General features: G+C 44.5%; 1 protein-coding gene across 5 annotated transcripts in view; it reads left to right on the top strand.

The window, feature by feature from the left end:
• Positions 1 to 837: 837 nt before the first annotated feature.
• The window catches only part of TES (testin LIM domain protein), a 43197-nt gene continuing 29173 nt past the window's right edge, over positions 838 to 14861 (top strand). The window contains exon 1 of one of the 5 annotated variants that reach the window (XM_051847984.2): positions 838 to 1182. In XM_051847984.2, coding sequence (XP_051703944.1) covers positions 1156 to 1182 — 27 coding nt within the window. In that variant the 5' untranslated portion in view covers positions 838 to 1155. 5 annotated transcript variants of the gene reach the window in all.

Below are 14861 nucleotides of genomic sequence, written 5' to 3' on the forward strand. Positions count from 1 at the left end.
ACTAAAAACGAATTTTCCAGGGTAAAGTGAAGAGACATCTGGAGCCAAATATCCACATTGTTTGAGATTTGTTTTTGGTTTTTTATTAAAAGTAGGTGATGGATTAGGAAGACACTTTTTTTCTATTAATACAAACTGAAGAAAATTGCTCGTTTTCTTAGTCAAAATACGGTGTTTCTGTCCCCAAAACATGCTGGAGAAGTTGTTTATAAAGACTCAGGAGTGCTGGCGAGGCCCGACAGGCTATGGCATGAGGCAGGTCCTGCAGGATTAAGTGCTCAGACTGCAGAAGCCCCGGGAGCCCGTCCGTTACTCACTGCCATGGCTTCCGTGAGTGACCCAGAGCTACTGCTCCATCCACGCTCCAGACACGAGGGCCGTCCGGCACCCTTTCACAGGGCAGGGGCGGGGAATGCCACCGCCTGCTCCTCAGGTGCTCACGCTCAGAAACCAAGAAAACGAACTTGAGTCGCATTGGGCGTGTTCGTGTCCTCGCCAGTGTCTGGAACTCTGGAGAAAAGCTTTTTTCCAAAGAGTATCTCTGCACTTCCACAAGAAGTCCCAAACCGCAAACGCTCTCATTGCTTGTTTGTTGTTTGCTTGTTTTTTTTTTCATTTTTGCCTTGAAAATAAACCAAGCAATCAGCATGAGGTAACCCGATTCCCAAGGCCACGGGCAAGCACACAGGTACAAGCCGTCAAAATGGAAAGGGCTCTGCTCCCGCTTCCGGCTACCGGCAGGCTGGCCACCACTTGTCCACCAGTGGCTCCGCAGACCTCCAGAGCACGCACGCACACCCGGTCAGGGTTACCGGACGCCCCGCAGGGCGCCGCCCTGGACGCGGCCCCGCCCCTCACCTTGCCTGCGCGGCGCTCGGGCCGCGAAGGTGCGTGCGGCGCTCGCTGATTGGCGGCGGCCTAGCGCTGCTCGCCTGCCATTGGCTCCTCGGGACTCTTTGTTCCCGGTTCCCCGCCGCAGGCTGCCTGCGGCGGACTGGGCGGCGGAAGTTCGACGGCGCCGAGCGAGTGGCTGCGGCGGCGGCGGCGGCGCCGGAGTCCCGGCAGATCCCGCAGTGCCGGGACGGAGCGGAGGCCACCTGAGCCTGGACGTGAGATCCCGGACAGGAGGAGGACGCCCCCTCTTGACCCACAAACATGGACCTGGACGCCAAAATGAAGAAGGTATGGGGCCGCGGTGGCGGACTGCGGGCGACTTCACCTGCGCGGGCGCGTCCCCGACTCCCCCGGCGGTGTCGCCCGCTGGCAGCCCGGACAGGTTGGGGCGCGCGGGCCGCCGGGCTCCGGATCTCCGGGGTCCGAGTACCCGTCCCGGGGTTCCGGGTCGACGACGAAGTGCCGGGCGGCCGGGCTCTCCCGAAAGCCAGAGGCGGCGGAGAGTGGGCATGGGGGGCGCGGGTCGTTGCCCTTGGGGGTCCCCCACGTCCCAGCGGCGGGAGGTGTTTGAAACTTTTCTTGGAGATGTTTGTGCAGCCCCTCTGCCCCCCTAAGGGAAGAAGGAGATCGGCGACCCCGTGACACTTGTTCTTCCTGTCTGAGGAAGTTCAGCTTGGTTCTTGGGGTTCAGGGGCGCTGCCGCGGCTTCCAGCCAGCCGCCCGCGGCGCTCTGAAGTGAGTGCTGATTTAAGGCTCTGCCCTCGCACGCGCGCTGCTGATAACTCCTTAAGTGATGACTGGGGGCGAGGGCGCTGCCTGCCTCTTAGGGAGGGAGTTCTCCCTCAGAGAGCGAGCCTTCTGCCTGATGGCCATCGGCGCCCGCACCGGCTGCTCTGGACGCCGGGACCCCCAGCCCCATCGGGGCCGCTCCCCGATTGCGGGGAGCCCCCGCGTCGCCTGGGAGAAAGGGGTGGGGGACCAGACTGTGACTCAGAAGGAACGCCGATGTCACAGTCGAGTGTAACGTTCTGCGGTCAATTTAGGGGGGGCTGGTGCCCCTATCAGCTAGGGAAGGAAGTGTTAGCAGAGAGAGAAGATATGGAGAAAACATCATGTTCGTCTCCTGACCGCGAAAGGTCCCCGGTTTATTATCTCCTAAAGTCAAAGTTCCGGACCTGAGCACTAATTCCGTCTTACGCACAGGTGGGGGATTATATCAGAACACGTGCACGAATGCACAGTGTTAGGAAGCTTCTGGCCAGTGAAAGCTTGAAGAGAGGAGTTTCCTGGTTCCTTATGACTAAAATCCACGCTCCAAAGGGAATTCAAACCAGGAAAACCTAACTTAGGAAAGTTAGGAAAGGGCATTCTCCTTCTTCTTGTTGGGTTTCTTTCTCTTTTTTGTTTTAAACAATATTCATATTTTGGTTACTCTCGCCTGCCACTAGGAAAGCACTTTTGTTTGCTGCTTAGTTAGCTTTCTGTTGGTGAACACTGCTCTCGTTTTGTTTTCAAGTCGGTAAGCGGTATTTGATTTATACTTGTATAGAATGTGGACGGTATTACCTTTGCTTTTTTTTTTTTTTTTTTGCTTTTTTTTTTGGACAGGCAGAGTGGACAGTGAGAGAGAGAGACAGAGACAAAGGTCTCCCTTTTCCGTTGGTTCACCCTCCAATGGCCGCCGCGGCCGGCGCGCTGCGGCCGGCGCACTGCGCTGATCAGATGGCAGGAGCCAGGTACTTATCCTGGTCTCCCATGGGGTGCAGGGCCCAAGCACTTGGGCCATCCTCCACTGCCTTCCCCGGGCCACAGCAGAGGGCTGGCCTGGAAGAGGGGCAACCGGGACAGAATCCGGTGCCCCGACCGGGACTAGAACCCAGTGTGCCAGCGCCGCTAGGTGGAGGATTAGCCTATTGAGCTGAGGCCCAGCTTACCTTTGCTTTCAAGCATTGATAGAAAAACTACTTTGTAAAAGTCAGCATTCTTTAGGGGAGGGGAAGACATAGATAGGTGGAGCACAGAGGATTTTTAAGGCGGTGTCCCTCTTCTGTATGATACCATAATGGTGGATAAACTCCATTATATGTTTGTCAAAACCTGTAGAATGTACAACACATGAGAGAATCCTAGTATAAAGTGTGGACTTTGGGGATAATGATGTTAATGTGCTTTATCAAAGATTGTCATGAATTACCACTTTGATGTGGGATTTTGATAGTGTGAGAGGTTATGCATGTTGGGGATAGGAAATCTGTGAGAGCTTTGTATTTGTTTCCCAATTTTGCTACTTTAATAAATAAAGCCTATTCAAAAAAAAAAAAAAAAGAGCATCTAAAAGAGTTTTTCAAACTTGGAGACAAGGAGTAATTTTGAGGGAAAAGGTCCAAAGTCAAGAATTTTGTATGCTTACAAGGGAAAAATCCAGACATTTATTTATAAATAGTTTCCTTAAAGTTCCCAATGTGAGTTATAATAAACAGTGCCCTTTACTGATGGTCTAATTTTTATCCTCCATCCCCTCTTTACTTTAAAATGTTATCTTTCCGACCGGAATCAACCTCTGAATCCTTTTCCCTCTCTGCCCCCACCGCCAAGAAAACAGATTCCCTAAATTTACAGCTTTTATAGATAATTGCATGCCGTTGACTACCTTGTCACTGATGGTGATCCAGCCGTTAAATTGGAAGCTACCAAAAGGACCCTACACTTGCCCATTGGCTTCTATGTCCCACCTGCCTTTGAAGGAACCTTGACAGACTTGACATTCTGTGAGTTGGACAAGAAGTCTCCCAGTACAAAGGGGTAAACTTTCCCAGTACAAAAGAGTATGGAGAGCTCAGGAATGTATTTCACAGTTATAGCCATAATGTCAAAAAGAAATGTGTATTTCCTTAGGACATTGCTTTCTAAGACACCCAAAGATGGAAACAATACCAGAGTATTTCTGATTTCATAGCAGCACTTTCTCACTCTTCTTTGACACCTAGATGGTTTCAAGTCTCTTTTCTTTTTGATCTGAGTACACAAGAAAAGTAATAATAGTTTGGAGAAACTTAAGAAAAGCAGTTGGGGCTGCCATTGTGGCTCAGTGGGTGAATCTGCCTTCTGCAGTGCTGGCATCCCATATGGGTGCAGCGCTCTGCTTCCTGGCTGCTCTGCTTCCGCTCCAGCTCCCTGCAAGTGCTCTTGAGAAGGAAACCTGTGGAAGATGGACCAAGTGCTTGGGTCCCTGCCCCAATGTGGGAGACCCCGAAGAAGCTCCTGGCTTCCCTCTGACCCAGCTCCAGCCATTGCAGCTATTTGGGGGGTGAATCAGCAGATGCACAATCTGTCTCTTTCTGTAACTCTGACTTTCAAATAAATAAATAAACCACCCCCACCCCCCCAAAAAAAAGAAAGAAAAAGAAATTGGAACAGGAAAGAAACAAAGACACAACCATTTACATGAAACTAAACTTGATTTCTGTTTTACAATGTGTGGCATTTTTTTCCCTTCTAGAATCCTTGCATTGTTGATTTCATAAGGAATTTTCTCCATGCAGAAGAACAGTTATTTTTTCCATTAACATTTTGTGTAGAAAGAATTAAAAGAGCCATGATAAAGACACAGTGGTCTGGGTGGATGATTCTATTATGATTCTTGATTTAGAAAAGGAGTGATGTCAACACCCTTTGCGCAAATTTGGATTTATTACCAGTTAAATCCCACCATCACAAATAAGGGGGATTTTATTATTAGATTTTGCTGTATTTTGTTTTGTTTGACTTGAGTGAGCTGTTGCTAGGATGTGGGAGATAGTTTGGTTTTACAGAGTTTCTGTTTTAATAATATTTTAGAACAGAATTTGACTTGTATGTCCTTGCGCTGTCTTCTGAGCTACTCACCCAAGTCCTCTTCCTTAAGTCTTAAGTTTCTTGTTGTAATTGACTTTGTGAGAGTCCTTGTCTGCTTGGGAAAAACAATGGGCTTTGAGAGGCAGAAACAGAGTCTCATTTTGTGGTGAATGGTAAGTCCTGGCCCTCGGCCAGCTGTTTTCCTCTTTCCTTTCTGTGGTACTCTCCCGTGAGAATCACTTCTTTTCTTTAAAATCATACCAGAGACAAGGAGAACTCCAGTAATTTCGCTTACACTGCCCAGAATTGCTGCAGGGCTTTGATTTTACTTTATTCACTTTGCCTCCTTTCTAGCCCCTCTCTTTTTATGCATCTTAACATCTTGAACACTTTTCTTAGTATTCCTTTATTTCCTTATTTAATTTTACTTTTAAGAAATGAGATGCATTCTAAAGGTTGTAGGTCATTAAAATTCTACTGTGTCTCTATCTAAATCTGTTTTAAAAGCTTCTGTCATCAGCCAAAAAAGCATAGTGAAACCAAGTGGTTGCAATTAGAAAAAGTACTGAACCACAGAAATCATTTCCATTAGAAATAAGAATGAGCCTTTCTCTTAGGTGGGCCCATGGTCAAAGTGGGATTTACTGCTCAATGCTATTTTTGCCTGCAAGCATCATTGAAGCAATTTTTACTGTGCATCATAAGCAAGGCTGGGGGCAAAGGAAGGACAAGACAACCAGGGCTTGGCGTTAGAGGTGGTTTCTGTCTTTCAGAACAAATACAGAAAAATGTGAAGTGGTCCTCAGCTAGACTCTTACCCTTCTAACCTGGGGTGTGGTTCCTTACATTGTTTACGGAAAATGCTTTCTCTTACTTGCCCTGAATATTACTTTGAAGGAAATTGTGGTAGGTGTTCTGTTGATTTTGCTCTTCTGTGCTATCTTATGAAGTAGAAATGGAGACTTTTACCTCCGCCCTCTTCTAGGAAATCTTTCTTCTTGTCCCATCTGGGTGGAAAATTTTTTTCCCTAAATATCCAAAGCATGTTCTTTCTTTTTCTTTTTTAAAAGATTTATTTATTTATTTGAAAGGCAGAGTTACAGAGAGGCAGAGGCAGAGAGAAAGAGAGGTCTTCCATCCTCTGGTTCACTCCCCAGATGACTGCAAAGGAGCCAGGAGCTTCTTCTGTGTCTTCCCCCACGGGCACAGGGGCCCAAGCACTTGGGCCATCTTCTACTGCTTCCCCAGGCCATAGCAGAGAGCTGGATCAGAAGTAGAGCAGCCAGGACTTGAACAGGTATCCATATGGGATGTGGGCACTTCAGAGGCTGGCCCTGAAAGCATGTTATTTCTTAGGGCACTCATCACTCATCACCTTTAGATTTCAGTGTCCATTGTTGTTTTATCTTCTTATCTGGACTGTGAGCTTGAGAGATGTCCTCATATCTATTTGCATACTTCATTTGCTATTCAAAACAATCTTACCAAGTAGACCTTGGCCCCATTCTCCAGATCAAGAAGCTGAAATTCAGATAGCTTAATCTACAACTAGAGAACCTTACTATGAACCATAATCTGCACAGTCCCTCCTCTTTTCCCAACCAGCCTGTCTTGCTCAGTCAATGTATATTGAATTAATAATGCATTATAAAAAGAAAAAGTATGGTGTATTTCATTTTCATTTGTTTAAACGAATTGTATTTGAGGAAGTGGTTTATAGTCTAATAAAAGTACCAGTCTAATGGTTTTCAATATTTATAGGTTTTCCATGTTGTATATATGCCTTTTGATGTAAGTTGCCACCCTTTTTGGGAAGTGACAAAGTCTTTTAAAAAAAGTGAAAGTATTATGCAAAGGAATTTCTGGGAGACTTTACAAGTGAAGGGGTTGCGTAAGCTTCAGTAATATTCTGGACTCTATCTTCTAGGATTCTTCCAACTTCTCAACTTATTTTGGGAGCCAGTGGTGATGCTGCCTCCCAGGTATTTAATATGGTGCTGAGTGATAGTGACCAAGCCTTGCACCTCTGTCTTGGAAGTTCTTCCAGTGACATCTGGAACTGTGAGAGTGGCACTCACGGCTAGGCTTCAGAAGAGTTTGTTCTGCTGAACTCCATAGTTGATAGAAAGCCTGCCTCAGTACCAGGATAGATTAAACTTCATTCCCCTAGCAACAGAATACTCAAAGTGCCATGGGATGGCGGACCAGCTAGCTAAGAAGCCAGCAGCTTAAAAAAATTAAACTCTAACTACTAGGAGAACTATTTGTTTTACTTTCTCATCCTTTATATAAGAAAAGTTGTTGAGAAGCAATAGCAAGCACCAAAATGATCAGGTTTCTCTTGAGGTTGTCATGGAGTTCCAGAGTGATGCCTAGCATTATGAGCAAGAAATAACCACCACAGAAGATCAGTGTGTAATGGAGTTAATAAGAGGGCTCTCTGGGGCTAGCCTTTCACTTCCTGGTGGGACGCTAGTTGGAATGACTGCATCCCATACCAGAATGCCTGGATTCCAGTGGTGACAGCTCAAGTATTGGATCCCTGCCACCTATGTGGGAGACCTGAATTAAGTACCTTGCTCCTGACATCAGCCCCCAGGCCATTGTGGGCATCTGGAGAGTGAACCAAATGATGGAAGCTTTCTTTTTCTCTCTGCCTTTCAAATAATAAGTAAAGTTTTTTTAAATTAAAAATAAAAAGAGGCTTTAGAAAAAGATTTATTTATTTGAAAGGCAGAGGTACAGAGGCAGGTCTTCCATCTGCAGGTTCACTCCCCAAATAGCCGCATTGGTAGAAGCTTAGTTGATCCAGAGCCAGGAGCCAGGAGCTTCTTCCAGGTCTCCCATGTGGGTGCAGGGGCCCAAGGAATTGGGCCATCTTCTACTGCTTTCCCAGGCCATAGCAGAGAGCTGGATGGGAAGTGGAGCACTCAGGTCTCGAGCTGGTGCCCAGATGGGATGCCGGCACTTACACTTGTATCTCAGAAATTACATTATTGTGTGTGAGACCAAATGAATCACAAAGTAAATGTTTGGAAGCAAGCATGCTGGCATTATGCCTGCAGTGAGCGCTGAGGTCACCTGTGTACTAAATTTCTAACACTGACAGTGGGTAGTTTTGGTGGTGATTTCTGGGCTTGGCTCCTGGTTGTGCCAACTTTTTATTTAGTATACTTATTTCATTTATCTTAAATAATGGCAAATAGAAAAGAAATGAGAAGACAGCTTTTATGTGTTAGAAATGTGAAAAAAATCATAAACGGATATGACTTATAATTACCTACACCTATAAAGTACACAAACCAAGTGTTTTCCCTTACTAGAGATGCCGCATACAGGAGTCATTCTTGGATTTCCTGTTTGCAATCATTGCCAGCGTTTGTTTGGTAACAGCTACCATGGTAACTGAAGTCATGATTTTTAAAAATCTGTGTATTAGATCATTAATATGCAGAACATAGAGGAAATTATTTTGCTTTTTACAAGGTGTTGATGTTTGGGAAATTTCTATAATTATGAATTGTGAAATCAACTTTTTTTATTTTTTGACAGGCAGAGTGGACAGTGAGAGAGAGAGAGACAGAGAGAAAGGTCTTCCTTTTGCAGTTGGTTCACCCTCCAATGGCTGCCGTGGCCGGCGCACCGCACTGATCCGACGGCAAGAGCCAGGTACTTATCCTGGTCTCCCATGGGGTGCAGGGCCCAAGGACTTGGGCCATCCTCCACTGCACTCCCTGGCCACAGCAGAGAGCTGGACTGGAAGAGGGGCAACCGGGACAGAATCCGGCGCCCTGACCGGGACTAGAACCCGGTGTGCCGGTGCCGCAAGGCAGAGGATTAGCCTAGTGAGCCATGGTGCCAGCCGTGAAATCAACTTTTTCAAGGAGAGGAAAACAGAAACTGAGGACTAACCAAATTAAAAACAGGTTTCAAAACCTCAAAGATTTTCAAGATTTTAAAGAAAAATAAGTTGATAATTAATAACTTCACCAGGGTTCTTTGTGTATTAAAGTTTGTCCCAAGCACTGTTAGAAGATTAAATTCAGAAATTATGCCTTTCAACTACCCAACTACAGTCTTTGACGATCCCATGTACAGTCAAATTTATTGTAGTTTCATCGTTTTTTTCCTGAGTACCCTATCTAACCTTCCTGCTTAAACAATTGGGAATTAGAGAGATAAGGGTACCTATGACACATTTTCTAAGTTTCACTGCTTTTCCTTTGGTCATAGTCACAAAAGGACAAGAGTGCAGTTTAGAACCACCAGTTCCTCTGATGGGTGGTCTGCAAAGACTGGGGTGCTGCCTGGGTTTGAGCAGGCTTATCTGGTGGGAATCTTTGAGCTCTCATCGGCTGCACTGCCAGAAGGCTACTCCTGTGTAAATATGTTCAATCTCAAGCGCTGACTCACTCGCAAACTGTGAATGACTCGGCCTGTGTTTATGATAGTGACATCCTGACCACTGTGAAAACTGTCCGCGCCCATGGCACAATGAAATTAGCAAGAAAAAAAGAGAGGACAGAAAGCTGAGCATGCATACCAGGAACTGAGTCTGTCAATAGGTCTTCAGCCACAGTGAACTTGCCCTTGGCTTTAACTGATGATAAAGTCGCTTTTCATTGCAAAGCAATCATGCAGATGGGAGGTGGATTGGTGTTTTTTATGATTTCATGTTAACACCATGATGGCATTGATAGGATGAGTCACAGAATCAGAAACAAAGTACCTGGCTTCTTCCTTTATGGCATACTGGCCTATGATAAAAATAACCTAGGGCTGCACAAAGGTCACCCTTTGTTATTCACAAAGAATCTAAAAAGTACAATTTAAGATGACAGAATCTAAACTTCATTTTTCCTAGTCTCACATCACCTATTGAACCTGTATCCTCCAAAACATTGTGATGTCAGCTTTGGTTAGTCAAAAAAAGAAGAAAAGGGAGGGAAAGAAAGAAAACTAGCGGGCAAGACAGATATGTAAATGAACAACAATGCTGGACTGAATGAAGTAAGTGCATATAGATTTAAATGTACAAAACAAAAATTGTGAGATGGTAATGTAAAGAGTTCCCATATATCCCTCACCCATTTCCCCTATTAACATCTCATATTAGTATTTTTGTCACAATTAAACACACCAAGCTTCCCATATTTTTTTAGAAAAATCTGTCATGCAAAAAAATTGGGCAGATATTTTTAAAAACAATAAAAATTAATTCCTATGACAAGATAAATACAGATCCAATTAAAATTACTGAATGTTGCAGACATAAAATTCATTTGCTAAGTGCTTACTAGTTCCTGGTTGCTTACTCTCAGTTTCTTTATGTATGTCATCACAGACTGGTGACTAGCAGTCTGCAGGCTGCCACCTGTTTCGAATAGCACTGCCATAGTAGGAGTACAGGTAACTATTTCAGAGTGTGAGAATCAAAAGTAATTAAATGGGTGGGCTGAGAGTATTTTCTTGAGGAAATAACTCCCATAGAGTAAGATTTCACAAGGCAAAAAACGAATTCCATGAAGAATAAATAGCATGAACCAAAAGTATGAGACTGTGAAAAGGCAGTAAACCCATGCCAGCATTCACACCAATAACATCTTCAGTTTTGACTTTTCTAACGGCAAAGCCAAAGTAGATGATTGGCTGTGATTTGCCATTGTCCCAGTGTGCAGGTTTGGATTGAGGAAGCATCTCACTGAGTTAGTACGGCTGTCTAGTCCACTGCTGAGCATCTACTTCTCCATCCTAGCTCTGATTATTATTTTATCCATTGTTGTCATCTGCTAAGATAGAGGAAGAAATTTCACCATGGAGTCTGGCTGGTGCAGGCTGGGCTGGGCTCGGAGCATAGGTTGGGACCGCACTGGTCCACACTGGTGCCACATCTTTCAGCCTCCTCAAATCACTGGGTACCTGAAGCATGAAAGTGGAGCATATACTCTGTCAGCCTTTTCTTTTGACAGTGCAGCCACATGTTCCAGCCCAAAGTCAAGGAGACTAGCAATTATGAGGTTATGGCAAATTGTGGATATCAATAGTAATACATGGGAATAATGAACTGGGCCATTACTTCATCGACGCATGTGTTCTGGTGGGGATAATGTGGGGACCTGAAGATTCTTTTGTGAAGATTTTTCATGTATCAAGGGTCTGTTCTGAGATGGTATTCTGTACAGTACCACAGACTACTGGTATTTCAAAGCAAGGGACTGTTTAGCACTTCTGAGAAACTATGAGGGAAAATTGGTCTTGCACAAGAACCCTGTACTTGATTTTCAGAGGGTGTACTTTTCAGTCTAGTGACTGATTTGTTAGCTTTGAGATCCAGCCCTCTCCAGATTCATTCCAACCAGGCCATGTGACCTCCATGTTGCATGAAGAGGTGTAGGAACTTACTGTTGTGGAAAATGGCAAGTCCCCTAGAGTTTGAAGGGGAGTTACCAAATCTGACCTTTTGCATACTGCAACAAATTGAAAATAGATTACACAGATATTCAAATGATGATGTGTGTTGTGCCCAGCCATTAGTAATGGGATAAAGTTATCCTGAGAGAAATAGGCAGAATTTAAACGAATAGAGAGGGCAACACACATCTGGGTGGCTTAACTCCACATTTTTAAAAAGATGTCACAGATAAAAAGAATAGAGATGTTATTCAGAGGCACTTTTCTCGTGGAGTCAGTGCAATTAATGCATTGCAGAGGACAATGCAGTTAAGCCAGATGACCACTGTTGCCCACTCTGGTGGAACAGGGAGTTTAAAGGCAGATCGTGACATTTCCAGATGGAGGTTTGAAAGGCAGCTTTGGTATTTGCCCAGTCATTTAGACAAGTTTCTTAGCCTTCACAGCTTCAGGCAGCTAATCTGTGGAACATGGACAATACCTCTTGATTGGATTAGTCAGGTTAGATGAAACGAGATGTGTAAATACCTAGAACAATGCCTGAGGTAGCAATTACTCCATCGGTGTTAATAGTAATGCTATCGGCAGGCGCCGCGGTTCACTTGGCTAATCCTCCACCTGCGGTGCCGGCACCCCGGGTTCTAATCCCGGTTGGGGCGCCGGATTCTGCACCTGGCTCCTGGCTTTGGATCGGTGCAGCTTGCTGGTCATAGTGGCCATTTCGGGGGTCAACCAATGGAAGGAAGACCTTTCTCTCTGTCTCTCTCACTGTCTAACTCTGCCTGTCAAAAAAAAAAAAAAATAGTAATGCTATCTATCAGTTTTATTTATTTTATTTAGTTCGCTAGACCTTAGTACCAACAGGGAAGCATTTGGAGAACACAGGCCAGATACCAAACTACAGAAGTGTGAGCAGAATATCACCATCAGTAACTACAGAATAAATGGTTTTGTTGTCCACCACTGTGTTTAAGGGTGGTTTGGTAGGCAGCGAGTTGCAGCTGCTCCGTGCTGGGTATCGGTCTCCTTAGCCTCCCACAGTGAAAGCTGTGCAAAGAAGAGGCTGTGCTCACTCTGAATTACTCTCATGGCCCCATCTACATGTGAAAAAAATTCCAGAATCAGTGTACCGTAGCTTCTTGAATACCGCTGATGACTGGCAAGTGGGTCCTTTTTGCTCATCTAGAAGAATCTAATTTTGATTTTTCTGCTTGTGGTTTCATCAGATAAAAGAAAATGAAATCCAGATGTAATCCTGCTTGTAAATATTTGTTGTTTGTATGCTTTTAAACTTGTCTCCTTCCCCTAAACCACTTGGACAACTCTACAATGACAGCTGTGTGACTTCTCTAGTGGGGAAATCCTCATGCTATCGTCTAAATATAAAACAAGAAGGGGTGCAAACTCCCCTAATAGATCATCAGTCAAGGATGGCTCAGAAATGAGTTAGGGCTCTTAGGTTTTATGTAGCACGCTCTACAAACATCGTTCAGTTTTCCCAGGGTAAGGGAAGGTGTGTTGAAGCTAGGCACGCAATAAGAAAGCAAGTTTAAGGAGCTGTCAGTAGGATTCTGCATCTCTGCCCTCCTTCCCTAATTTCCATGCCTGCTGTAAGTCTTTGCTTTTGTTCTCAGTGCTTCTGAAAGCCAGTCCTGGAAGTGGAGAATGAGAGGACTGTCTGTTTGCATACTGTTTTCTGTTTTTTATGCCACCTTTCCTTTGGGCTGTACTCTCCAGGTTCTTTCAAAGGCTCCTGCTCCCCATGGTCAGGCTCCCCTACTAGCTGTCTCAGCCAGTGCCACAAGGCATTCCCTTCTCTCCAGTGAGAAAACACACCTGCCCTTAGCCTCTTTTCCTGCTTGTGCTCCAAGTAGGAGGGAAGTAGCGGCAGTAAATCACTTCCTTGTGCAGCCACCCTCCTGTGCTCTCGTCAGTGTGTTATAAGGGGGTTACTCTGGAAGAAATTATAGTGTAGCCCCAAGGCATGGCAAGAGTGATGGCAGTGTTTAGGTTTTAGGGTACAGAGTCTTAATAAAGTCCTCTCCATGTGCAGCTGTCTGTGGAATCCACTCATTAGACCCAGCTGTGGAGGTAAGTGGCACAGGACCAAATTAGGAATGTTTGCCACAATGCGAATTCCTTTAAGGAACTGCTACAGCTACCTTTGGAGTCAGAGTTTAAGAATTCCTTTTGGAGCTAATAAATGGGAGGCTGTGAGGGCTCTGTGCACGCACATGCCATTGCAGAAGCCTTCCTGGAACCGGCCCTAATTAAGAAGCAGTTTCAGTCACAATTACAGCCTATTAATTGTGGCATCTTTATAGCATCCTTTTTTTTCCCCAGAGTAACAGATTTCAGAGGAGGCCTTTTATGAGTGTAGTTCATAGAATAGATATTCTCCTGGTGAACATTTCAAGTGACTTCTTTATGTAATCATGTAAATATAATTTTATCATAGTTTGAGAAATGTATATAAGGAACCAGCATCAATTGAGTAAACAGAATGTACTTCATTTGGCCATTTGCTTCCCAAAAGTAGTTGCAGACATTCAAAATAAAGAAAGCCTTGATATTTTATCCCTGATCACATTGTGAGGATGTGTTAGATTTTGAATAGATAAGTAGTCCAGTAAAGTTAGGAGCTGCGCCTACAAATGCTACCTAATATGAATCAAGTTATTTGCATCCTGATATCACAAAGCAGTGCTGTATACTTGTATATGTTTTTCTTTTACTTAATTCAGCTCTGGATGGACTTAAATGATAGAATAAAGTTTATGCAAATCTTTTTCCATTTTTTTTTCTGTGTTCTTTAGGAAGGACTACAGTGCATCAGAGAAATTCTGAAAATTTTCAATGTGTTTCTGGCAATATCTTGCTAATCAGGCCTGGTATTTTATATGATATTTTGTGGTCTGGTTTGTGGCTGTTCTATAACATGAATACATGTTATGTACGTGTGTATATTATGTATGTGTGTATACAAGTGTGTGTAAGTGTGTATATGTTGAGAAAGAGTATGAGATGTAGCATCTAAAAGCATAATCTACCCTGTATTCTGGAAGAAAGTTTCCTGGTCCTTACCAAGTGAACAACTAAAAAATGGAGAGGAATGAGAGGGTTTACACATAACAAACAAAACTGTGTTTTAGGATGCCTGTTTGGGTAAAGAAACATTTACGTATTTGAAGTGGAAAATATAAGCAACGTGATAGATAAGCACCTGGTATACCTCCCTCCATTGGCAATGTGCCTGACTCCTCACAAATCTTTGAATTTAAAATCAACAGAAAAGAGGAGGTAGTAGGCAGCCCTAGGGTGGTCCCCAGGCATCCTCCCTCCTAGTAATATTCAAACCCCTGGTTAGTTCCCTCCCCTTCTGTGCAGGCTGGACCTGGTCAGTTGCTGCCAACAATGAAATATGAGAGAAGTGTTGGTGTCACTTCCAAGGTTAAGCACTGTTGCTTGTACTTGGGTACTCAAACTCTCTGGGATCCTCACTTTTCTGGAGAAAACTGGCCACCATATCATAAGGCACCCATGTGGAGAGGCCCATAGGAGAGAGCTTCAAATAAGTCTCCCTTTAGTTGGGCCTGGAGATGACTGCAGCCTTCACTGATCCTTAGTTGCGAATTTAGAGGTCCTGAGCCAGCCCTTCCTGATTAGCCATTCCCAGATCCCTGCCTGACCTATAGGAACTATGAGATAGATGTTCTGTTATT

This window comes from Oryctolagus cuniculus, chromosome 3 (genome assembly GCF_964237555.1).
Source record: "Oryctolagus cuniculus chromosome 3, mOryCun1.1, whole genome shotgun sequence".
NCBI classification, from domain to species: domain Eukaryota; kingdom Metazoa; phylum Chordata; class Mammalia; order Lagomorpha; family Leporidae; genus Oryctolagus; species Oryctolagus cuniculus.